The sequence below is a fragment of the Parasteatoda tepidariorum genome, chromosome 1, assembly GCF_982258835.1.
Source record: "Parasteatoda tepidariorum strain Cologne lab strain chromosome 1, Ptep-v5.0, whole genome shotgun sequence".
Taxonomy (NCBI): domain Eukaryota; kingdom Metazoa; phylum Arthropoda; class Arachnida; order Araneae; family Theridiidae; genus Parasteatoda; species Parasteatoda tepidariorum.
The window spans coordinates 2,473,087-2,501,065 of NC_141755.1; the positions used below are offsets into that span (position 1 = coordinate 2,473,087).

The 27,979-nt window shown below is 31.4% G+C and overlaps 1 protein-coding gene across 1 annotated transcript; it reads right to left on the bottom strand.

The window, feature by feature from the left end:
* Nucleotides 1-935: 935 nt before the first annotated feature.
* Nucleotides 936-27,950, bottom strand: LOC107450014 (ribonuclease Oy). The gene is made up of 9 exons (XM_016065722.4): nucleotides 27,793-27,950; nucleotides 20,335-20,419; nucleotides 18,984-19,033; nucleotides 9,475-9,544; nucleotides 7,349-7,416; nucleotides 4,426-4,530; nucleotides 3,424-3,472; nucleotides 1,205-1,279; nucleotides 936-1,122 (listed from the first exon to the last, which is right to left on the bottom strand). The coding sequence occupies exons 1-9, from the start codon at nucleotides 27,828-27,830 to the stop codon at nucleotides 1,000-1,002; spliced, it is 663 nt and encodes a 220-aa protein (XP_015921208.3). The 5' UTR covers nucleotides 27,831-27,950; the 3' UTR covers nucleotides 936-999.
* Nucleotides 27,951-27,979: the final 29 nt, after the last annotated feature.

A 27,979-nucleotide genomic window follows, 5' to 3' on the forward strand; every position in this document is an offset into this window, starting at 1 on the left:
TCGACACGTGAATGTTTTCCTCGAGCAAAATTATTACGTCTCTAAACTTTATATTTGGAGAGAAAATTTTTTATTGTGACTGTTAATATGGTTCTGTTTTCAATTCAAGTAAAAATTAGTAAGTATACTCTTATTTAAAGTGTGAATTGCCATAAATTTGGACTGAGAAAAATATTGAGAACACTTGTTTTAAAATGGACAGTTAAATAACACCTCTTTAATGATGCTATAATTCCATAATGCTGAATTATGCCACTTGGAATGGTGAATCTGTTTGTTGAGGCAACGATCGTGAAATGATGTATATTGTTAAACTATCTAATTTATTTTCAAATATTGTTACCAACATATTGCAGTACATGCATCGAGTATCTGAGAAGTTACAAATTATTTAAAAAGTTCGTTTAAGAAAAATGAAGGGAGATAGAAATGTGTGGTTTACTGCGTATTGCTTAGAAGACTAGTTATTATTTCCTCAATTAGTTTCAAAATGGGCTACAAAATTCCTCAATAGGTCGCGCTGATGTCACTGAATCTGTTAATCTTGTCCTCAGACTGCACCACGTTGCTGATGCGAACCATAATTATTTTCAAAAACATTGCTTTTCAGTTTTGTCATTGAGCTGCAACAACGTATTTTTTAACTAGCTTAGAAACTTGTTAAGAAGGTATTTTCTCATTTCCTAAGAAGAAAGCAGCAAACCATCCAATTGATTCTCCAATTAATTCTTCTTAAAAAAATCATTTTAGAGACACTTGGAAAAGGTACATAAAATTTCTCCTTTAAAACCAATAGCTTTTAAAATTACGTATTTTAAATACAGAAAATCGAATTTTGAAGGGTATTCGAATGTGTAGTAATTGTTTATATTTCTTTAAGATAATCGAACCATCGAATAAATTATCATAATCGAATTATCCAATAAATTATAAAATCGAATATTTATCCATTTTTTATCCATATAAGTATAAAGAGAATATAAAAGTACAATTATTAAGTTACTTAAAAGGCAAATAAAGTAAATCTGAAAACCGACATCCTTTCTTATTTGGACAATCAATAGGCTCAAAATTCTTATCCAGGCATATATTGAGAGATATAATCAGCTGGTGGTTATAATTCTGAAACAAAAATTTGTATGCACTATATTCACACACAAAAACTACATTCTGCACAGTTCAACAAAAATATTTAAAAAGTTACCTTTGTGTTTTTGCAAAAGAGGTTTATGGTTTTGTTATTTATACTTTTCTTAATAGCCTGAGAGAAATCTTGTAACTGAAAATAAAAAATAAAATTGGATGTTAAGAAAATCTTAAAATAAAATTCGTAAAATTTTTATTCTTAAAGTAAAATAAAAGTGTTGAAATTATTAAACTACCTAGAATCTGAAACAAAGATTTTCTAATATTTCCAAATATCGAAATAAGTGCCCGATACAAAAACGTATTATTAATAAAATAAAAAAATGTACTATTATAAAATAGTACTGTATATGTATTTTATATCTTACAGAAAATTTTGTATATCTAAAAAATTAATAGTTAATATGGCATCAGGAATAATAATAGAAAACAAACCTAACAATTGTCTAGTTTACTCAGTTTTAAAATAAAAAATAATTTATATCAATATTTTTGTGTAGATATTTTTATGACAAAATTTTAAGCAATCAACAATTAATTGCTCCAAAAATATTCATAAAACGAAATAGTACATTTAAATTTTCTTAATATTATTTGAGAATGCTTTTAATTTTATAAACTCACAAAACATTTGCCCATGTATTTTTATGGTTTGTCAAAAAGAATTAAAGTAGAATGTCTTTTTAAATACGAGATATTTAATGGTTATTAGATATAATTCTAATATTGATGGGTTGGTTGAAAATAATATAAATTTATCCAATCAAAATGCGAAATTGTTTTAAAGTTGCCTTCAGCAATAGAAAAATCTAAAAAAAAGGGTTATTTCTTGAAATTGAAAAAGCAGAGTTTTTTCCATTTTAGAATTAACTAGCCTTATGCCTGCTCTTCCAGTAGTGGACTGATCGTAAAGACACGGTTCCTAGAAGCATCACTGGCTGCGGTCAGTAAGCGGGTTGGGTGACCACTTTGATCAGCCTGCGTAGGGACCGAAGGGTGCGCTATCGGTCCTCGTTAAACTGTTCTACCGTAAAGTGCGCGACTTCGCGGGAATGTCGTCCCACCTGCAGAGGATCAACATTGCGATGGCATATTTTGATTCTGTAATGGGATAGCAAGTACTAAGTGTGAGTTGCTAAAACATGTTTACGTTATCAACTGTTATTTTCATTCTATTTCGAATACGTTAAGTATCAATTCTCTTTAAGTGACGCATTCTATATTCTTTCTCAAAGATTCCTTCACTGATATTTCAGTTCTTTCACTGAATATTTCTTACTTAACAGAAAGTAAGGCACGAAACCATGTAGAACATAAACAAACTAATTCTGCGTCGTAATTGCCAGATACACAAAGTGAAAATATATCATGGTTACAATAAAATACTTAAGCAAATAATAAATCTAAGCTTAGCTAAAAACGTAGACGAGAAAAAACTATATTTTAACACATTTCTATGTATAATACGGAGCTTTATTTAATTTACTTGACATTAATTAACATTCTAACTTATGTGGAGAAAAACTCATTTTTGCTTATAAACGATCAGCTGGCGCATATGTCATAGGTCACATGTGTCGATGTCTGTGATCTTCTTACCCAAGTACCCAATCATCGTGCAAGTACCCAATCATCGTCGGTTTCAAATTATTTAATTACATAATAACACGTTTTAAAAAGGTGAATATAAAAAATTTAAAACTTGGTTTCAGATAACTAAAGTTCTAATTCAGTGACGTAGTTCTCGCATAGCATCCATGTTGATCATTGAGCTTAACTGACACAACAGATAAAAAATAATTATATATTAAAGAAAGAGATTTCTCTTTTTAATTAAACAGAGCTGTAAGCTAGCATAAATGACGTTTATTATTTTTAAATATTTTGAAAATCAGAATCGCGTATAGTTTAATAATGAGCAATGTTTAACTAACGAGGAAATTCATTTTTCAAATTCATCTTCCGAACGAACCAAATGAAATTCTTGAATCGAGAGCTAAAATTTCCCCTATGCACCTATTGCTCAAAATTTCAGAACGGTTCTGGAATTATAAAAGCGACACACAAACGCGATCTTTAATTTTTATGGATAAAGGAAGAACAAGTTATTTTCCTACATAAAATAATTGTGATTTTGATTTTTAAGTTTTTTTTTTATTTCGTTACATCCAGTCTGTTACACCTGTACATTTTTTCTGCAACAAAATTACCGAAAGATGGACTTTTACTGCAAACCTATTTATTTCAAATAAGAAAAATTGAATAGGAAATTATTACCTTATAAGGTTCGTTCTCTTTTGGTGTTATTCCAGAAGTCTTAAGAAATCTAAGAAAAAAGATTAAAAATAATACTGTTATAACGTACTCTGCAAATCACTTTGAAATTCGAGGAATCAAATAAGAGAATGCATAAATAAATTAGCAGATCATGGCAAATTTTCTTGTTTTTTTAGTTCCGTTGTACAAAGAAAAAATAGAAAAATGCATAAGAAAGAAACATTTGCTAGCAGTTGCTGTTCTGTGGTATAATTTTGTGGACTTTTTTAAAACTTGAAGTTTCTTAAAAAATGAAAATTTTAATATACGACTATTTTCAAAAATAAAAGTATGTAAATTAACATTATGAACACAAACATTCGACCTACCTATATAGAGATCACATTTTCCAGATTGTGGCTTCCCTTGTTTTAAGAATTAAGAATTCAAATCCATCGAAGAAACGTATGTGTTTATCCCAATTCTAAGTTTATGACTATTAGCGTTTAACGCTGTAGTCTTGTAATTTTGAACCCGAACCGAAAGACAAGAGAACTTCTGCATAAAGTATTGGGACAATTTGGGGAGGAGTTTTTGATGGAACTAAGTCGCATTTACGCTACATGGAAGGAGAAACCACAAAAACCTCCCACGGTTAGTCCGAAGATCTAGGAATTTTAACTCATCCGTGTACCACTGATGATATTTTTGTATCAGCACAGTGAATAGTGCGAGACGGTAGCGGAATTCGTATCGACGCTTGCTGGGAATCGAACCTGGGTTAGTTCAAAGAAAGGCGAGCACTCCATCCTCTGCAAACAATATATTTATATTTGCTGAATTAATCGAAGTAGAAAAGAATTCATTAAATATTGTGAAATAATTATCCCATTCTTTGAATTTTTTAAGTGTCTCGGTGATCCTTTTATATGAAATGAGGAATCAATTAAACATTATGAGTTGCTTCCATTAGAGGAAATCCTTAAATCTATGAGTAAATGAAAGAATGAATAGAAAGCATACTTGAATATGTCATATTTATCGTGCAGTTCAAGAGCATTTTTGAAGTATTTGTATTCTGAATCAAAACTTGTAGCGCAGGTACCATGCTTCAGCCACTCGTGCTTCCTGTTGAAAAATTGGAAAAAATATAGAAACATTGGGAGTCTAAAATTCAACCGATTAAAAAGAACTCGAAGAATTATCAAAGAGATTATAAACTTCAAAAATCTTCTTCCCTTCTTCTTCTCATTGACACGACAGCTCAGGATGGGATCTGGCCTTCTCAACAAGCCTATGCCAAGACATTCTTCCCTTAGCCAAGGTTCTCCAGTTTATTATCCTTAAAACTTGTAGATTCCTTTCAAGGCAGTCTAAAAATCTTAGGTTTGGCCGTCCTCTTTTTCTTGTACCCGTTGGCCTGGCACTGAAAACTTTTTTGGTTGTCCTGCTATCCTCCATTCTTATAATGTGGCCTGCCCTTTTAATCCTTGGAATTTTGATAAATTTAATGACATCAGGTTCTTTATATGCTTTGTGAAGTTCCGTGTTTGATCTTCTAAACCGGGTACCGCTTTTACTTATTCCACCAAAAATGCTTCGCAGTATTTTCCTCTCAAATCTAGCTATCATATTTTCATCTCCACGGGTCATTGTCCAGATCTCACATGCGTACGTAAGCACTGATCGTATAAGACATTTAATGTTTTTATTAGGCTTGACTTAAGATATTTTCTTAGACCATGAAAACACTTATTGGCCATCGTGATTGATTCTCGTGTGTATTTACTTCAAAAATCTGCTTGATTGAAAAAGTCACTGACGAGAAGTAACTACTCATACAAACGTCATCCTGTAATGTAACTGGTTTCGATATTTTTAATACCGTTCTTCTCAATGGTGACACCATGACTGTGTATACTCTTCATTTCTTTTTCAGAAGAATATTTTTTTTATTTCCAGGAGCAGAGAGCTTGACGAAATGTATCAAGCAAAAAACAAGGGGAAATAAAGTCATTGTTTCATTCGGTTTGTAAATCTCCCAATACCGCTCGACAAAGATAGTTCAAATAGAAACTATGGTAGTCTTCCATAATGACGTATTCTCCACAAAACGCACAGTAGGGGTCCGGAAAGACACCAATCGCAAGGATTTTAAAATTACATATATAAATCGCAGTGGCTGCTGAAAAATACTTTTGTGTAAGTTTACTTATATAAAGAGATTACGGGATGATGGACCATCATTAAACGAGCATTTTTCTAATTGTATTCTTTGTACTACACATGAGGGTCAATGATCTCTTTTCAGGCAGGACAGCAACGTAAAATATTTAGGTCATGCTTGAGCTGCAGAATGGCTATTATCGACTGTCAGGGAAACGCCTCTGAGGATGATGCGAAGACATGCCCATCATAATTCTGATCCTAAACTGAGGGTTTGGTTCCCTCAATTTGGTAACCCTACGACCCAACACTTTACCGTATAATAGTAGAAAGAAAACCGATATTAAAACCCTCTGATATGAACATCATTGACCGCAGCTAAGCGTGTCTTAGCATGAGTCCCCTATGGGGTGTCACTATAAAAAGAAAAAGTGTAATGAAGAGAGATCATCCATCATTCACCAGTGTCATTTCAGGATACTAAGATAAATTTTACAGAATCAATTGAACTATATATTAAACATATTATATTATACACATATAGTACTTATTAGTTCCGATTTTACTGATAGGATTCTAACCAAACTTCAAATATTTGTTATTCAGATAATGGAGATCAAAGTTTCCGTCAAAAAAATTGTTCGAAATTCTGCCACCAGGTGGCTTTATAATAGAATGAAAAGAATAACAACAGCTCAAAAATTCAAACTATTTTATTTCTTTTCAGCTTGCGTGTTCTGTATACATGTGGTTACATCTACTCATAATATGAATACACGGCATTACTGCGACACCTATTTATAAAATTTCAAGAAATTGTCTTTTTTAATTTAAACTTCTGAAGCATGTTCTAAATAACATAAATTCGAATCCATTCAGTAGAACCGCAGAGATAACTGCCTTTGAGAACCGTCCAATTTATTTTATTCACCCTCTACTATTTTTATTTGACTTCATTGTGTAGTTTGCCTAAATTAAACCGCCTGTTACACATAGCTAGAGAATCAAAATATTTTCTTTTTTAAATCACTGTCAATATTTAGCATATTTCAGTTTTACAATATTATTTCTTATAATTAATATAATTATATATAATTAATATACTTAAAAAATTAATATACTTAAAAAATTAATATACTTAAAAAAATAAAATTTCACAATAATTAAACTTTCATCCCATCACTCATAAGGAAATACTTTCATGATTTTCAGTAAGTGTTAATGTTCAGTCATGTCTTAGAACTAGCTCTTAGAGTAACATCTAGAGACGTAATTACATCATGATAGGAGTGTTCACACCTACGAGCATCTTTAAAATTGTGTTTAATTACCCTTACTTATTTTGTTTCAAATGAGCCTGGTAATAAAATTGTGAAAACTATTAATATTTATTACTTTAACCAGTCAAAAATCAATCATTGTTGCAAGATAGCAGTTAAAGGCAGCAGCACAGATTTAAAAATTGATCTATAATGCTTAGAATTAAAATTTGATTAAAATCAGCTAAATTGCTCTCGTAGTTAACTTAATGCAGCTTTTTTTATTACTAATTATTATTATTAATAATAATAACTGTTATTACTAATTATTATTATTATTACTAACTGTTATTACTAATTATTAATACTAATTAATTTTTCAGCAATTATTCCTCTGGAACATATGAGATGTTTTAAAAAGTTTGATTCTTCACAGAAAGAATAATTTAAGATGAATATACAATAATCTACTAATTATTGAAGAAAAAATTTAAATTAAGAAATGACTAAGCAAATCTTACCAGAAATCAGTGTTTGGATTTTTAGGGTTAGTACTTGGCCATTTTGTCTTAAGTTCGGGTAAAAGAGGCTAAAATAAAATAAACAATAAATATATCAATGTGTGGAAAAAAGTAGTATGAATTATGAAAGTATTCATTTTTTTTCCAAATCATCCTCTTGCTGTTATATTTATAAAATTCAGAAATACGTAAAGCAAAAATTTTAATCAATAAATATATTCACATGATATAACCATTCTTTAAACATATAATTCAGAAGTCTTGTGTGTTACATATACAAGGAATGGCTCGTAATACAATTTAAGAGAAAATATCATCAGAAGAGAATAGAAAGGCACAATCCGCAAAAACCGAAACGGACCACTTAGAAGAACTTTTGATCTAATGGTTAGATTTTCGCGTTCTAGGACTCAATCTTAATAGTTTGAGGGGGTGACCTCAAATATACTAATTAGTTAGTGCATCCGTTATTTTAGATTACGAAATCAGACACAAAAACGTACTTTTTCTGAATAAACATTCCTTTTTTGGACAGATTCGGATTTCTTATCCCCAAAAAATTGGAGGTAACCGAAATCTCGAAAATATGTCCCCAATAGTTTTATTAGAAGAGTGGGTAAAAGTTTCGACATATCTTGGGAACTTTTTAAGCAAAATTTTTAAAAAAATTGCACACAATAATAAAATTTGTTTATCCAGAGATAATTCCGTGACAAAAATAACTATATTACTTTAATTAGTTTATTTAATAATAGTCGAAAGTGTTTTTAATGGTAAGGTGTACAATTTTTACATCATTTTAACATTTACATTTCTTCATGGTAAAACAAAACAAAATCGGTCGAATAGTTCTTGAGTAATCGAATTTTAAATAAAGTTGCATATTGAGTCCTAGAACGTGAAGATCTGATCATTCGATCAAAATTTATTCGGGGTGGTCCGTTTTATCTTACCTTATATATTTATTTTGTTGTACACTGTACACCCGGTGAAATGGGGAAGGGGGAGTCTAATCCTCCGTTATTCGTTTTCATAACTTTTAGTTGTAGAACAATATTCCTCTGCTGATTTTACTTGAATACTCTTATTTAAAAAAGGTAGTCAGTTTGAAATATATGAGAAAAAAATGAACTGCAACTTCTCACTGTTACTTTATTAACTTATTGATGAAGGTAGCATATAATTCTATTCCAAAAAACATCATGGTTGGCCAAGAGTGAATGAAGCTATTCAACCACCACACATAATTCTTCGAACAATTGTTTCGAGCGAGATATAATCCTTCTAGTATAGCAGACAATTAAAGAGATACTCTAAGGAAGAAGTTTATCACGGGAGACATTGACCTTCTAGAGCGTACTATTGAGCGTGGCGATCTATGATACTATGTGCTGAATTTTTCTGAGTGTTTTTCCCCCTTCATTTTCTTTTATGAGGACTTTTTTTAAAAAATTCATTTTCTTTTTCTTCACATGAGATGATCTTAAATTCCTTCTAATTTAGTTCTAAGAAAATGTTTTTCAGTTTGGCAAGTGTAGGAACGCAAATATGCAAATTTATTAATAAATTTAAAATATAATTATAAATATATCACTGCTAATAACTACGCCCTTTTTTTGGTTATCCCTATTCATCATCATCGCGGTCGCTCAGGGGATAGAGCGCGTAACAAAGATGTGACTCAGGTTCGATCCCAGCTTTGGCTGGTCGATTCAAATTCTGCTCCCTGTTCGCATCGACCACAGTGCTGATGTAGATGGATCATGGATTAGAGTCCTTTGCCATCTAGCTAACCGTAAGGAGTTTTCGTGGCTTCCCTCTCCATGTAACGCGAATGCATGTTAACGGCATCAAAAAGTTTCCTACGTAGGCTAGTTTGTCGCAATGCTTGATCCAGGAGTTCCCTTGTCTTTTAGATTGGGCTCAAAATGATGGAGTTGAACATCGATAGTTGTAAACTCAGAATTGGGTCACTTGTTCAACGCTAATCATAAATTAAAATAAAATAACTTCGCATCTGATTTATAAATAGCGAATAAATATTTATAAAAATATTATGCACTTATTTTTCATCATTTTGCAAACGAAAGATTATATTTAAAATATGAAGAACATATATTTAGTACTTCGATTGGTTCCTTCTTGAAAGTAGCTGAGCGTTTGCAATAAAATGGATTTCTATCTTTGCCTGATGGCCTGAAAAGAAGATCGATGCAAGTTAACTGGGAAAACTTTTTTATTCAATTTTTTAATTATTATATTTTTAGTAAAATTTTAGCAATCGAGAACACAAAATCATCCATTGAGTCATTCAACAATAAAACATACTAATATCAATCAATTTTTAAAAGAATTAGTTAATTAAAAGCGTTCTTTAAAATATGTAACCAATGATGCTCGCTCTGAATCGGTCAAATCGTTTGCAGTTTGAAACGTGGTCAGTTTTCCTCCTCATATTCAATATGAATATACAGTTATATTTGAGGTTGTATAGGTTATAATTTGAGGTAGAAGTTGAACCATTGGTTCATTTCAAAATAACATTTTACTTCTTTTTTAATGAAGTTTCAGGTACTTATTTGAATTTCAGCTTGCAATGCTATCTATTTTTCTGCAAAAACGACAATTTTCAATCTTTCAGTTTGTCTGAAGAAAAAATAAATAAAACAAGCAAGCAATTTTTACAACATATTAAAGTCTTCAATTTTTTATGTATTTTCCCCCTTAATTTTTGACTATATTTTGTTATTAATTTTATTTATATTCATACATGAGATTGTGAGCTCATTACAAATTACGGCTCATTTTAATTCTTTTGTTTATTCCAAAACATATAACGGTTAGCTTGCTCAATACAAAAGAAAGTATACGAACTCTTTTCAAGTGGAGTTCGATGACTGGATTTCCTCTTCTGTTTGGTTGAAGTACAACAGTCACATCATATTTTGTTGATTGGGTTGGATAAATTGGTTTTATATGCATTTAAAACTTATATGGGAGAATGATTCTGGTCGATATGAATGGATGGTCTAGAGCTGTCATAAATTTGCAAGGGACTAAAATAAATAATGCAACTTCTGAGAGCTGTGACTATTAACTTCCCTGTGAAATTAGAAAAGATCTCCTAGGCAGCCTACTATTCCAACTAATTGTCTAAAGCGTGGAAGTATAGCGGGCTCGCTGACCACCCAGGAAGTATCCTTGTTCTTCAACAGGAACGTTCTTTTCATAGAGATTACGAGCCAACTTATGGGTATGAAGAAATAAATCAAATGAAATTGTAAGTAATAGAATTAATGTTAAGCAAATGTGTACTCATTTCAGTAACTGACAGCATTTTCATGCAATTGCGTGTAAATCGGTTGAAAATTACGGATTTGTATGAAAACCATGTGTAATAATCAAACTTGGAGTTTCGTATTAAAACCTCCAATAACTCTGTCCTGTCTCGAATCATTTCCTATCGAACTCAAAATTTTACATTGGAATTCGACATGGTTTTTAACCAATAGAAATGCATTTTTTGTAAGTCTACTTATTTTATAAAATATTTCAAGTCCTGTTGTTCGTTGACGGGAACATTTAGTGAAAGAAAAAACGTTTAGTTACGTCATATGAAACGTAAGTTGAATGGAAAAAAAATATTTCAACAGGAAAATTTAAATGGACTGAATACCATAATTCCCTCTCTTAATTATGAAATTTAGTTTTAGGATTCTTATTTGGAGATTTTGCACAGATTTTGTTTTTAATAATGTAGTTTCTGGAAAGAGTAAGGAATGGATTTATTTTTCCTTTATATTCAGATATTAACATATGTCTAGGGTGTTTTTTTTGTTTTTCCTTCATTTTTTTACATTAAATAGTTGCCTTTCTCACCGAAACTGAATCAAAATCCAGAGGCAGATTTAATAATCAGTTTTCAACTTGTTTAACTCTACAGTTGGAGGGAAAGATTTATAAGTGTTTTTTACCGAAGAAAAGAAAATAGCCTCAGTTTAAGTGCTCGAAGCAAAGATAAATTTTAAGCTACTCATACACCATCTTGCCAAAAAAAATTATCTGGGTTTTGGAATAGCTTAAATGTTATAATAAATTAAACTTTTTTAAAAATTGCGAAATTGGAGAGATTTTTTTTAGCTGGGTGAAAATTATGAATAGCAATAAATAATTCTCAATTTTTGCAATTTATGATTCCAGATAATGTAGTTTTGGAAAACTATTTTATATCTTAGGAAATTAGATGGCAAGCGACATTCATTTTTATAAAGCTCCGGTTTTTCTTGGTGTTATTGTTTTGTATCATTTTACATAATTGGATAAATATATGTGAATTATTTTTAATATTTTACAATCGGGAGCCCCTCTCATTTTTGGTGATTTGCAAAGAAATGAATAGATATGTAGATAAACCAAGAACATATCATATAAAGGTAAACAGTGACTGAAAATATTTACCCTTATATGATAGGTTCTTGGTTTATTGTTTATTCATTGTTGCTTCTGTTGCTTTCATTGTTGCGTATATCTATTCATTGTTGCCAGGGGCGGATCTACTTAAGAGCTTTATGGGCTTCAGCCCAGGGCCCCGTGGATACAAAGGGCCCCAGTCCCCACTGAAAACAATGGGTGATATTTTGAATTAAAAAAGTATCTAATATTAAAGAAAAAAACTATTATAAGGTTGGCAACCCTGAGATCAATCAACATATGCATGTGCGCGTTTATCGAACTGAACGGGGAATTCCCCGTCGCTTGTCTTTGGTCAGTGTATTTTTTCGCGTCTATATTACGGGGGACTTCCTGCCGCGCCGCTAAGGCCCGACGTAATTTTGTTTTTTTTTCCCGCACTTCTGTTCTCGTCGTCAAAGTGACAAACTTGTTTAGTTTATAAATGATAAGTTAAAAGTTATAAAGACAGGATCTTTCTTATTTTACTTATAATTGAAAGTACATAATCAGTATAAGAAAAGATTTTCTGTTCTTAGTTGGTAAGTAAAAAGAATTATAAATCATATTTTTTTAATGTATTTTTTCAATACTAAATAAACTTTTTAATCGATTTTAGAGATAATTTATGAATTACTGCACTCATTACAAAGTAATGTGACGTGAAGAACAATATTACATCGATTATCTCGTTCCCTGTTTATTACCAGAAAATTATCAAGTTCATTGTTTATTTTCAGAAAAATATCAGTCTTATTTTACAATATGTCTGGTAGATAATATGAAAGTGAAGCTGAGAAACGGAAATTACAGCTAGATCGGGAAAAAAAAGAAAGAAATGTGCACAAATTGAAACTTTTTCAAATTAGAGCATAAAACTGAGAATAAAATAGCTATAAATTTATTAGCAAACGAAAAGGAAGTGATCTTATCCGAAGAGAATCTATTTGAAGGGAGCAGAAAATCGCAACACCAGGAAAAAAATACAAGTGATGAAATTGTACAAAGTCTTGACTACCAACAACCCTCAGATCACACTGAAAACTATAGTGGGGTGTTCAGCAAGAGGAAGGTAATACCGAGGCGGAAACAAATTTAGAGAATATTAAGATTGAGTTTGAGAAATATGACAACGTGGGCCTGTGGTCAGAATTGTTAAATAATGATTTTATTAATGACATCCTCTCACATGAACTTCAGACTCTCAAATGTCAGATTTTCGAAAAATATACATTCAGCTTCAATAATGAAATACAAAGAACAAAACAGAACATTTTTAAATAGGTATTTCATTAAGAAAATGAAAAATGGTCAATCACTGGAAAGATCTTGGTTATGTTATTCAATCAGGGTTGGTACTGTTTTTTGTTTGACTTGCAAACTTTTTTCTAAAATCTCTTCTCAATACACAACCGGATTTTCTGATTGGAAACACATAGGAACTTATTTAGAAAATCATGAAAATTCTAATGAACATAAGAAATCAATGCTAGTGTGGTTGACACGAAGGGAAAATAGATCTATTTTAAACAAGCAGTTTCAGAAGCAATTAAGAAAAGAAACAGAATATTATCACAATTTCCTAAAACGGGTTATTGCAGTGGTCGAATTTTTAAGTATAAGGGGCTTAGCATTTAAAGGTTCCGAGGAAGTATTTGGTTCTTCACATAATGGTAATTTTATGGGTCCTCTGGAGCTATTAGCAGAGTTCGATCCATTCATTCGTGAACACATTGAACAACGAGAGCTACGACCAAAACCGATAATATCATACTTATCAAAAACAGTATATGAGGAAATAATTGAGATTATGGGTCGACAGATAATTAAACAAATTATAACTCAAATAAATAACGGCGACAGAAAGTATTATTCAATTGTGATGGATTTTACTCCAGATCTATCTCACAATGATCAACTTGCTATTGTATTACGATACTGTTTTCAGGAAAAAGTGTATGGATGATGTGTATCCTTCATTAAAATTGGTAGTCATACTGGTTTACATTTATTTAATACTAGCCGCCTAAGGCGGCCAGCTGTCCGCCAAGCTGAAGGTTTTCACAAAAAAAAGTTTTTCAAAACATAGCAGGAAATCTGAAGATTAGTGGACAATTAAAGTGTTCCTGTCCAGCAATTTTGTCTTCATATCCAGTACTGCTGCAGATGTGTTATAGCTCTTGAGGATGTTTGAAATTATATAGCTACAACGCTTAAGAAAAAAAAAACTAAAATGCTAAATACATGAAAAGAACACGAAAACGAATAAATTTTTTATGGTATCAATTTCTATTTCTATATAATTTTTTATGGTATCAAATTCTATTTCTATATCTGTTACGTCAAGCACTCAGGTATTATAATTTGATCTAGTTGTGCTTGTATAATTTTGATCTAGTTGCGCTTTCTACGTCATTTTGTTAGCATCGTTTGTTTTGTTATTTAACATCGTTTGGTTTGTTATTTCTAAGTTAACTTTCAAAAAATTGGCTGGTATCAGCATTTCTATTCTTTAAGTTGCTTATTTTTTCTTTTGGAATTCGTTCCTTTTTAGCGAAATGTTTTTCAGCCTAATCGAATTCTTTGCCGACTGTTCTCTGTATATATAAAGAAAATAAAGTGAAAAGTGTGAAAAGAATTTTTAGTTGTACAAAGTACTACAATATCGCTATAAAAATTATCGCCTTCGTTTAAGAAAAAAAATAGAGCGTGGAAAGAAGAAGAAAAACTTATTATAACAATTATGAACAGCGACAAATATATCAAAGCGAAGCGTTCTATTTACGTATCGAATATGTTGCCACATTTTTAATACAAAAGTTAAACTTTTCTCCACTTTAATAAATGTAAACTAATGCGAACTTTACAATTAAATTATTAATTCCTTCGTATATTATTGGTTTAGTTGTCGAAAATTAATATTTCAATTGTGAGGTTCGCATTAGCATACATTTATAAGAGTGGGGAAAAGTATATGCATTTTTTAATAGTTTTTTGAATATGGCTCTTTGAAGACGAAAAAGCAGACGAAAAGCATAGACTTACAAAATGACTGATAACTAAATAACTAATCAAAATTTTTGAAAAAGAAAAAAAATACTTCTTCATTATGTCAAAACACAATTATGGGCCGAGTTTCGTGCCCGGGCGAGGCTTCTGGGGCGATATATTGTGATTACAGACACACACACACACAGCCGCGTTTATTATTATGTATAGATTCTACAAGACTTTTTAGAAACAAATGGACTACTACTGGATAATTGTAGAGGACAATCTTATGAAACGCTGCCAATATGGCAGGTCACTACATTGGTGTTCAAGCACTACTAAAACAAAAAAATAAATCCGCGGATTATGTGCCAAGTGCTGCGCATTCCCTTATCCTAATTGGTGAAGAATCTGTTAAGGTTGCGACCGAAATTGCGAACTTTTTTGGAGTAGTGCAAAAAAAATACGTTTTCCTTTCTACTTCGACCCATAGGTGGGAACTGTTAAATCGTGAAACAAAACTCAAATTTACGATAAAAAGTTTAAGCCAGACCAGATGATCTTGTCACTGTGATACTGCCAAAGCTTTGAAAAATAATTATGATAACATTATGAAAATTTTCGAAAGTTTCGGCGAAAATGAGAATGAGAAAGTTGATTTCCGGAAAGAGGCACGAAATTTATTCAATAAAATGGCAAAACTCGATACTACAATTTTGATTATTTTTTGGAGGAAATTTTGGGGAGATTTAATTTAGTTAATAAAAAAATACAGAACCCTGGATTAGATATTTGTGAAGGCAACAAGTTAATTGTGTCATTAAAAGACTTCGTGAACAACATAAGGCACCAATCAGATAAGAAACTAAAGGAATGCGAAGAGAAAGCTAAAAAATTAAGTACTAATGTGGGAATAGACTACAATGACATAAACAAGAGACGCATTACTCCAAAATTTTCAGATAAATCTACAGATAAATTCTCAGCATATGGGGCAGAAAAAATTAAAAGAGGCACGCTAAACGTTGCGTTGGATAAGCTGATTATGGATTTAAATAAAAGGAGCCAAGTCCATGAGATGTATAGGAAGAAATTCAAATTTTTAATGGATTTGCAAGACAAAAATATCGAAAACATAGATCTGGAAAGTGTACGTAATATTGTTGATTATTATCCAGATGACGTAGACGAGCATTTAGTGAAGGAGTGATGAACTTACAATGTGATGAGCAAATAAAGGAATTTGCAGCACAAAATTGCAGAAAGGTTGCTTTATAATTTATATAACATAACTACACATAACCTGTCTATTTCTTTTGCAATAATGTTGCACAGTTGCTGTTTGTATACACAAATACAAATAAATAAATAAAATTATTTTATCGTCCTAATTTTTTCAATATACTTATCTATATCACTATAGAAAACCGTTTTTTTGACAAAATGGCTATTAGGGCCTCTAAGTAGTTTCAGCCCAGGGCCCCTTAAATTCACGATCCGCCCATGATTGTTGCAATATCTGTTCATTGTCATATATCTAAACAAATGTTGTTGTAACCCGAAGGTGACGTCTTTGAAAGCTAAGACCGCAAATTATATCATGTTTACGAGACATGGGATTTCAGCGAAACTGAACGAAAATTATTGCCAAACCATGAGGTTTCTGATTTCTCTTCTTAAACATGACTATTTCCTATTAATTCCAGAAGTGAGCGGCCTATTCTTCTTTTGTATCCTTATTGTTTCATCATCGTCTTTAATAGATTTCGTCAAAACGAAACATTTAAATCGATTTTGTTGGGAACATTTTCATTCTTTATATGACTCCTTCCTATTATTTCTAAAAATAAAAAAAAATAGCGGCCTCTTCTTCTATTGTGAATTGATTGTTTTATTTTTGTCTATAATAGATCACGCCAAGACGAAACTTTTAAAACAATGTCGTTGAAGAACATTTTCTTTTTTTACATGAAAACAATGTAATTGATTGTTTCATCTTTCTCTATAATAGATTATGTCAACACAAATCATCCCTTTTTTTCCATCCATTATATATATTTTTACATGACTGCTTCCTATTATTTATAATAGAGAGCGGCATCATCTGTGTTATAAATTATATAGGGTATTCCAAATTTCGATTTACAAATTCAGAAGTGTGATTAAAAGGATCAAACCACGTTGAGAGATTGAAAATTACAACAAAAAAAAAAAAGTCATAGAGGCTCTAAATCCAGAAGAGACGAAAGATGGAGGGAGGATCGTCGCTTCATCAAAAGCACTTCAATGGCATCTTCGAACGAGGTCCGGATAAATTTTTTCCTCGGTGACATAAACGAGTGCTTTTTTAAACAAATCTTATGGTAATTAAATAAACAAATCTTTTTGTAGTTAGCAAGTTTGTATTATGTTTCGTAGTTGACTTCTAGCATGATGACAAAACCTTCGTGGATTTTTTGTGATTTTCATCCTTTCATCGTCGCTTACGAACTATGATAAGTTTTTAGCCTTTAATCACTCCTTTAAATTTGACGGTTGAATTTTGGAACACACTGCTTAACCTAAAATCCTATTCTATCATTATGTATCCTAAATAGAAGGAAGTAATGTCCGCACTAGTTAGAATAAATATCGATATTCTTCTTTTATGAAAAATATTCCCTACTCATCAAGTAAGAAGAACATTATCCTATTATATTTCAAAAATTGAGTTTTTATCAAGAAAACATAATTATAAATAATATCATTCTGATGCTTTACCTCTTACAAATAACAACTGGTAGACGCATCAAAATTAAAAATTTAGAAGAATATATTACAAATGATATATGTGTTTGTCTATAAGTAAATAAAAATTAACTACTTGTCTCCGATTACTGGAAATGACTATTTACTTACTCTCTTACTTTTTCTTTGTCTGAACACTACGAGTTGAATTCGCAGAAGCTTACAAGTAAGCAGAACCCACCGGCACTCAGCTTCCTACATGGGCAACGAAAGCTGTGATGGGTCAAGAAAATGACTTTATCGCATTAGGAGGAACTGATGTTTCAGCTCAGATTCCTCCCTACATTCGCGAATTCATCCTTTTTTTCTCTCTTTTTTTTTCTGGGTGAAGTAGGTTAAACAATGTGTGCCTGCATTTTCCCCGAAACAGGCACTGTAGACAAAATTGTTTTCCATTTTAGAATTCGAAAATATTTTATTTTTTATTTTTTTCCGCTTGCAGATGTCTACAAGTGTTTCACTTAGGATAATTTAGGAAAAAAACTATTGTAATAGATGCCAGGCAATGGTTCTGAATAATGGTAATACCAAGCAATTATAAAACAGATAGGGTCTTCAAAAAATACATCAGTGTAGAGAATACTAGGTAAAGTGTAAATTGGGAAATGACCTTCAACGACGATTTATAAAGGGAATACCGAGCAAATGTAAACCGAGCAATTGCTCTATGCCTTAACGAAACAATATATAGAGATTACCAAAATAATTAAACTGCGCAGTTGACCACTCATTCCTGCTAAGTTACCTTAACATTAAAAAACATTTCTCTCCCTGATGTTTTTTTATGTGGTAATTGTAAAAATAAGGCATGCAATACATCCGAGAATTAACAAAAAGCATGCCTTTTGATAAGCGTGATAATTAATAAACATTAATCACACTGCTGCCCGCAATTGCCTGTTAATTAAAAATTTGGGAACTATTCACTTTTTTTGTACCTAGGATAAACTAGAAAAACGTCATTGTAGGGAATACTGAGAAAAGACCTTTAACCTAAAAATACATCATAGTAGGAAATATCGGGTAAATTGACCAATGGTTATTAACACCTTAAAAACATTGGAGTAAGGATTATCGGACAATAACCTTTAACATCAAAAATCATCCTTCTCTGGTGTTTTGGTATGTGATAAGTTTGCATATTCTAAAAAAGCAACAATACATCCAACGTCTTTATTTATGATGAATGTTGACAACTTAAAGAAATAACTTCAAATATGGTGCTATTGAAGACAATTAAAGGTAATCGGAACGTTTTGTTGACTTTTTCAGTAGCAGTGTATTCGGTCAACTACTTGCTTGTAGACATTCAAATTTAAACTACCTTTTTAATTAAAATACGTAAAAAATGACTATTAAAGATTACCAAGTTTTATTTGTCTAACGTTTAAAACAAGTGATACTTTACCACAATCCATGTAATGTCCAAGATGTCACATTCTCAGGAACAGGCGAACACTGTAAAAAATTAGTTTCATGTAAACGTACAATAAGCTGAAAGAAAGCTTATTTAATTTACAATACGGTTCTGAAATATGTTTTTCCTGCAATTAACAAGTTGAAACCAAAAAAAAACCCATCTATTTAAAACAAATTACACAATACATAATTAACTAAGATCATTTACCAACTTTTCAAGACAAGCTTTCCTACCTTAACAATTGCACACATTGTAGATCAGAGATGTAGATTTGATTTAATTTTCCTTTTCTTGATCGTCGATAAACAATCTATTCGATCAGTGGTTTTAGAATCAACGCTTTCAACTGGATATTCTTGTGATTCAAGATAAAACTCAGAACACAAGGGAATACGAAGTATTTTTTTAATGTAATTAAATTGCATTTGCTATGGATAGGGAAAAAGAACAACGAATACTAACTGTGACCTTAAATATGCTAATTAATTAATGCAAAAGATATTTTAAGTTACAAAATCAGACACAAAACCGCAAAATGGTGCTGGATCAAAACAGACTATCGGAGGTTCGGTATTAATTTATTAGCGTCAGACATAATTCATAGAACCGTTAGAATAACTTACTTAGGGTTCTTTACATCATCATCGTTTACTTAATTAAGTATTATACGAAAAAAGCTATACATTGAATCAAATTTTAAGCGTTATTTAATGGTGTATTTTTGAATTGTATTGTACGTCCGCAGTAGGACTGAGTAGCAGATATATTTGATCGAAATTTTATGGATATAAAACAAAAACATTTTTTTTTAAATAATTAAAAAAGAATAGACGGAGAGATCACACTTCATGTATAATTCAAACATCCCAAGTTAAGTTTTTCGCTGTTATAAGTTCTTTACCATCGATTCAAAATTGTTTAAAAAGAATTTTAATGAATACCATACTTATCATTTGCTTAAAGTAGCCTTCTATTTATTTCCTTTAAGCGATGATGAAATTTTGAAATTTGCTTATGATTGTATAGTTTTATGGTAAGTTTTCTAATCATTGCTTACCAAATCTCTCTAAAATCCACCGAAACGTGGTTGTTAGCTAAACTAATGAAAATTTATCAAATTTTGCAACCACTTTAATTTAAATAATTTTCGCTCCATACATACAAGATTTCGATGTAAAAGATTTCTGATTTTTTTAGTCATTCATATTTTTTGCAGATGTTTTTTTAGCTGCAAGAAACATATTTTATTGCATTATTTAGGGGATTATTATTGTTTTGCCTATTTTATTATTTCGGCAATTTTATTATTTTTGATGAACCTTTGGTAGTCCTGACTTACGGAAGCTCCTGAGCAGGAACCTGGTATCCATTCTTGCCTAAATGCATAATATGTGAATGCATCATATTCTACCAGAAGCTGTAACCTGTAAAATAAAATACAATAAAAATGAATCATTCTAGAGTAACGCCGAGACAATTGAAAATCTCTCTGAAATTTCAATGTATACGAACAATGAATGAAGGAATGGATATTGGTTGTAAAAGTCATTCATTCTAGCAATTTTGATTTAAATGAGCTGCAAAGTTTATGCGTTGATAACAGAAAATAAACAGTAAAGATTATGGTATGGCTATGCTTCTTCAGAGCAAATTTTTGAAATCCTTAAATCTCTAACATTCATTGAAACTGATTGCGTCACAATCTTTGCGTTTTAATTTACTGCAGTTTTTTAATGTTGGTCTGTCAAACTCTATTAAAAAATGCACTTAGAATCTTCTTCCATTCCGAAAACACTTAGACTGTCACTTAATACCTTCATCTAATCTTCATAAATGAAATGAATATTGTTTAGTTTAATAATACCAAAAATAAAATTTTCAGAAATCTCAATTCTTTTTCATAACAGAACCTTTATCTACACTCATGTCCATAAATTAAGGATAATGAAGTTCAGGCACAGAAAGAGACAGAAGCCAAACAAATTTGACTTATTTATAAAGTCTATGTATTAAACAAAGGGTAAAGAGCAGAAAAGATGCTATATGTTTGACATAATTAATAAAAATTGCGATTTTTACTCCCTGGAGCAAATTTTAAAAAAGAACCTATTTACAAAAAGCAGTATAACATGGTTAGTATGACGGTTAATATGGAGTATGCCTCCCGGACGATGCAATACAGGCCGTACAACGCCTAGGCATGCTGAGTATCAAATTATCAATCTGATCTTGGGGAATATTACACCACTCATCAAGCAATGCCCTCCGAAAGTCCGGTAGACAAGTGGGAGGGGGTTGACGGGCTGAAATTCGTCGGCCAAGCATATCCCACACATGCTCTATTGGATTTAAGTCCGGTGAATATGCTGGCCAATCCATACAGGTGATATCCTCCGATTGAAGGCATTCGTCTACAATGTTTTCACGGTGAGGACGGGCGTTGTTGTCCATAAACAGAAATGAAGCACCCATGGCACCCCGAAACAAACATACATGTTGCTCCAGAATGACATCCCTATAGATGTGGCCTGTCATCGTTACACTCTGAACAGGTCAAATCTGGAACCAAGAATAATTCCTTCCCAAACGAGCCATCCTGCACCACCGTAACGGTGTCGTCCAATGGTGTTGTCTTGGTGGTAACGGGTACCTGGCGCTCTCCATATGAAAGTCCGGCGAGAATCAGACTGCAAACTAAACCTGGACTCGTCGGAAAACATCACACAAGAACACTGTTGCGGTGTCCACAATGCATGCTCTCTACTCCAGGCTAATCGCAGGCGACAGTGAGTTGCGATAAGTGGAACACATCTGACAGGCCTACGAGCATATAGACCAATGTGCCCTTAGCGTCAGTACACGGTCTGCCTTGAAACTGTCGTACTGGTAGCTGAAGAGATCTGACGTGACAGGTCTGATGCTGTGCTCCGTCTGTTTCTTTTGGCAGTAACTGCCAAATACCGGTCTTCATTTGGCGTTTTAACTCGGGGGGCGACCTGTGCTGTAGCGTCTACTCCCATTACCATCATCTTGGAATCGTTGCCAAAGCCTGGAGATGACACTCTGGGGGATTCCAAGTTCCTCGGATACTTCCAGCTGGGTACGTCCACATTCCAGTCGTCCAATGATTCTGCCACGTAAAAAATCATCCTAATGCTTCCTTTGTGCCATAACTATGCGGTTATTGCACTAAAAGGCTTTTAAAGAACTTGTGAACAATTTTACTTCTTTGCCACCATTCCTTATATACCCCTCTCTTACACTCTCGTCATTGTGACGTACTATCAGCGTCATTTAGTGGTTTCCTGTAATTTGTATATTCTTCTTCAGGATGTGTGTGATAATTCTACAGGTGAAATTTTAATTTTAGAGTTTGATTTCCGTGTGATTCTTAATTATCCTTAATTTATGGACATGAGTGTATTTAACTCTTTAATCAAGTAAATGAATGGTCAGTGAATTATTTCTATAAACTACGTGAGAGACAAAAAAAATCAAGCGATGTGGAATTAATAGACGTTACATGCGTTTAGCGTTGCATAATTCACCTAAGGAAATCATTCAACGTTTTGATTTTACAGGAAACAAAACTCTTTTGAGAATAATTAGATGCAAGATTTATTAATCTATAGGTATCAAGATTTAGGATACGAAAAAAATTTAAGTATATCTTGCGAAAGTTTTCCTTCAGATGACTTGACAGGACATGAAAAATTACGGATCTGTATCACAAGTGAAATCACGTTTTATGTACGCTTGAAATTACATTTTATGAACAGCATAAAATCAACTTTTAAATATTTTAATATTTTGTACCACACTGGGACATACTTGTCCTTTTTTTATTCAATACAGTGTAACTATTGTCTGATCTTTTCAACGTAATCACTTTTACTGATCAACTTTATTTGAATCATAATAAGTTGAAATAAAATGTTGATTAAGTACACCATTTAAAATGTTAATTAAAATTCCGATTGAATGTGATTCCAATTGATTGGCAATTCTTATTGAATTAATATTCCGAATGATCTTACTAATGGCTTAGGCTAGTTATTATTTTGACTAAAATTGATATAAAAAAAATTAATTTTTATGTCTAAAAATTTAATGTTACTCTTGATGAGTGTGCTTCCGATTGAATTAATATTCCGATACCGAGTGAATTAATATTCCGAATGATCTTACTTATGGCTCGTGTTAGTTATAACTTTAATTAAAAATGCTCTAAAAATAAAAAAGATTTATTTATATGCTTCAAAATTTAATGTTGCTTTTGATGTTTCAATCATGGAAATTGATAAAAAAAATAAATAATGCAATGTAGAAGATGTTCTGCAATTACCATCCTTAGCATATATTTTTAAAATCATTATTAAAGTAAAGTCAGACATGAGGATCGAAAGAAATCAAATGAGGAATTGAGAGGTTAAAATTATTTAAAATTATTTTACATGCTTAAAAATGTTGCTAGTGACAGGCGAATACAAAATAATCTTACTAGGCAAATAAACTTGTTTTTGATTATTTTTAATTTTTCTTTGTTTTTCCGAAATCCAACGATAGGCTAGAGTTTGAAAATAATATTTATTCAAACTTAATTATAAATTTGCAACTCAACAAATCAATTGAATAATAAAAAAGAATTGAAATGCCAGCAACGGTGTGAAGGAAATAATTCTATTTTGCAAAAAAGAAAAAGTAATTGATCATTCTAACAAAGTTTCATTCACTTGAATCATCGATACTCATTTCAAGGAAATTTTTAATGTATATCATTGTAATCATTATACAGTGTTGTTAAAAGAATTTTTAACAAGGTCAATACAAGTGTAAGTATTTTATTTTTACCGGCATTGTAACACGAATTAAAAAAAATAACGTTTCATTATCGCATAATTTATAGTCTAACACCGTAATTGAAAAATTAATGCTTCAAAAATTAACTAAAGTACTTATTCTATAACCAAATTATTCTGAAACTCCATTAAAATGTTTATTTATTCTAAAACTAAAATAAGCAATTGACCTAGGAAAACGAACTTTTTTATTTTTTAAGGAAACCTAATTTTTGTGTGCCATACAAACCAAATGCATTCGCAATGTATGCATTTAGTTTCCTGAAGAAAAAAATATTGAAATTTTTCAGAAATATTAGATAAAATTCTTTTTATTGCATACGGTTAAAGCTGCTCTTAAGTTGAAATATTTTTCAATATAATTTGATTTTGATCACACATATGGTTTAACAATAAATAGTTCATGAAATATTTTTAAAAACTAGAAAGCTAAGCTCCCTGTTCACTACCGCTCACTAACCCCAATGATTACTTCGCAATAATTGCTGTTTCTTAATATAAAATAGTTTTTTCTACGGAAGTCGAAATTACTTACAGGAAACGAAATTAAAATTACATGCAATAATAAGAATTCAGTTTACTTACGCTTGTGCCCCCCCCCCCCCAATTCACAAGTCCAATCATTTTATTGATTATTCGATTAAGATCTGTTAGTGAGCATAAATGATTTTTCTTGACAATCAGTTATAAATATAACATTAAAAAGAAAAAAGATTTATATAAAAAGATATATTGCTATTACATATTTGGTATCAGCACAATCGTCTTTTAATAATTCCGTTTACCAAACTGGCCGATATATAAAACGCAATTTGTGCATGGAGCTGATCGAATCATTTAACGAACCTCTTTAACTGTAATTAATGTGATTCGCATCAAAAAACGATAGCTGTTAAACGGCTCATAAAAATAGACACCGATTCAAGTAAGTTTATATTAAAATGTAGCATAAAAAGGGTTGCGTTATAATAAGGAAACAAATCTATACGTTTTAAACTCTTGATTTAGGTAATCAAAATCAATAACGTAATAATGTTGTTGTCTATGTCAGAGCTAAATATTTCCAAAAAATTGGAGTATGAGTTTAAAAACGTAGTAGTATCGGATAATATTCTACTGTGATAAAAGTAATAATATCAGATAATATTCTACTGTCATAAACCTAATAATATCAGAATAGAATAGGAAAAAATATTTCAGTTAAATACCTCTAAATTAAAGATTCAAAATATTTTATATGAAGACCATACCTTTTTGACTTATATTAATTCTATCCTGATGACAACCAAAAAATATATGGTGTGGAAAAACTGGATCCTAACATTTTGCGGCTAATAAAAATGCACTGACTGCAAAAGAAAACATTTCTGTTTTCATATTTTACTAACTGAATGGGGGGGGGTGATAAAAAAAGAAAAATTATCCATAAATCAGTTCTCAACACGGCAACAAAATTGAAAGACCAACACAACTGATAAAGCTAAAATAATTTCAATATTGCTTTATTTATTATGCATTTTTCAATAGTTTTACGTAGTATTAAACAAAACACGTTTTTAGTAGTGCAATCCATTAAAGTACGGATATTCCAAAAATATCATTATACTACGCTGTACCTATGGAAGTAACTTTAACACCCATTAAAACTGTGCAAAATATCATATTACCAGTATTACCAAAATTACTTTAAGCATCATTGACGTCAATAACAATTTTTTCCTTGACTCCTAAACGAATGAATAGTATTTCCTTATTAATTTTACTTTACAGTATAAAATAAGCATGCGTCAATAACGGCGATTTTAATACTTTTCTCCCAAATTTCTCCTCTCATTTTGCCTTTTTTCGAGCATTGCCATGATCATATTATGTTCTCAAAATGAATGAAACATGGCGAAATGAACGGTTTGGCGATTTTTAAAGCTTCTCTTAAACGAATAAGTACGACTTCTTCGTTCATTTAGCTTTTTAGTTCTCAGCTAATTTTTTTACATAAATTAATAACTATTGGCATAATCATCGCAGTCAATACTTATAAAGCGTTTTTTTTTCCACTTGACTTAAATAACTTAGCCCCATTTCTTCATTATTTTTACTTTTTAGAACAAAGTTTTTTATTTTTATTTCAATGAGTGCAAATTGAGGCGTGCTGATTCAGAGGATAGAGCGTTCGCCTTCCAGTAGGTGAACCGAGTTCAAATTTCAGCGATCGCTGGCCGATACAAATTCCGCATCCGTTTCACACCAACCACAGTGCTAACGTGAAATATCCTCAGTGGTAGACAGATCATGGGTAAGAGTACCCTTGCCGTCAGACTAACCGTAGGAGGTTTTCCTCTGCATATAACGCAAAAGCGAGTTAGTTCCATCAATAAGTCATCCACAAAGGCAAATTTCTCCCAATATTTGATCCAGGAGTTCCATTGTCTTCTGGATTGGGTTCAAAATAACAAGGCTACGGAGTTGAACATGAGTAGTCGTAGACCCAAAAATTGGGTCAGCTGTTCAACGACGGTTATAAAATATAAAAAATAAAAAGGACTGTTGGGAGCCAAGATGGCTCAGGGGATAGAACGTTTGCCTTCCAATATGGTGAACCGGGTTCGAATCCCAGTGATGGCTGGGTGATACGAATTCCGCATCTTTTTTGCACCGACCACAGAGATAAAGCTAAATATCCTCAGTGGTAGGCGGATCATAGGTTAGAGTCCCCTTGCAGGCAGGCTAACCGTGGGAGGTTCTCGTGGTTTTCCTTTCCCTGTAACACAAATGCAAATTAGTTCCATCAATAAGTCCTGCACAGAGGTAAATTTCTCCCAATACTTGGTCCAGGAGTTCCTTTATCTTCCGGATTGGGTTTTAAATGACAAGGCAACGGAATTGAACATTAGTAGTCGTAAACCTAAAATTGGGTCGGATGTTGAACGACGGTTATAAAACAAAATTAGTGCATATTACTGAAATTATAAAGCATCATTGGCGTTAATAATAGAATGACGATTTTTTTAAGATTCTCCTAAGAGAATCAGCACTATTTTTCCATTAATTTTTATTTTCAGCAGGTAATTAATTTTTTTTAATTATAAATACCATTGATTTTAAATTATTTAGTGTTATAGAAGCACTATTTAAGAGCATAAACATAAACAAAATAAACACGTTGTTTAAGACAGCTTTTGAAATACTATAATTTGCTGATGAAATCCACGTATGCTACCACGTTTACGTTGAAACATACGGAATAAATAATTAAATATAATTAATAATAATTAAACGAGCATTAAACTCTTTTTTTTTTGGTAAATGAGAGCTATAAGCTAGAAACCACTACTGACGTTGTCTTTAATATATTTTTAAAAAATATTAAATAAAACAGTAAATAAAAAATAAATTTTTAAAAAAAAGCAGAAACGTCTGCAGTTTAAATTTTATAAGTGGTTAATGGACATGGAAAATCGCCCCTTTTACTCACTATATTAAGGACAGGAGACTGTCCTGCTGGAGTTATAAAAGAGGCTAACAGACAAACTCTTCATTTTATTCTTATAGGTGAAGATATAAAATACAGATTTTTTTATTTATTTATTTCATTTTATTTTTTTCTTGATACGGTCAATGCAGAGTTTTTGCCGGTACTTCCAACTCATGATGCTGTGTGTTAAAAAAATCAATAAGCTTAAATGAGCAGTAAAAGTAAAATCCGGTATATCTTGTTTGTATCAATATTCTCAAAAAACTTTTATAATAAAAAGGAAACAACATATAATGAAAACAGAAAACTATACACACACACTTGCATCTTGTTAAAGCCATTCCCTTAATATATTATTTTATTTTTTGTAAAAAGAATTCTTAAATAAATACCAATAAAGATAAATAATAAAATTAAACTATAAATAAATATTATAATACATTTAAACTTTTAAAGTTGTTCATACCATATTATCGGCAATATCGTCAAAAATTTGAAGATCATTGCTGTGAACAATTTTTTAAATCAATAAAAATTACTTAAAGGAAGCTTTTAAAATTTGCCGAAGCTTTATTTTAGAACTCTTAACCTCATTTGCTTTTTTTTTAGACAATAGCGTAAAGGTTGTAAAGAGAATCGTCTACGCGCAACCG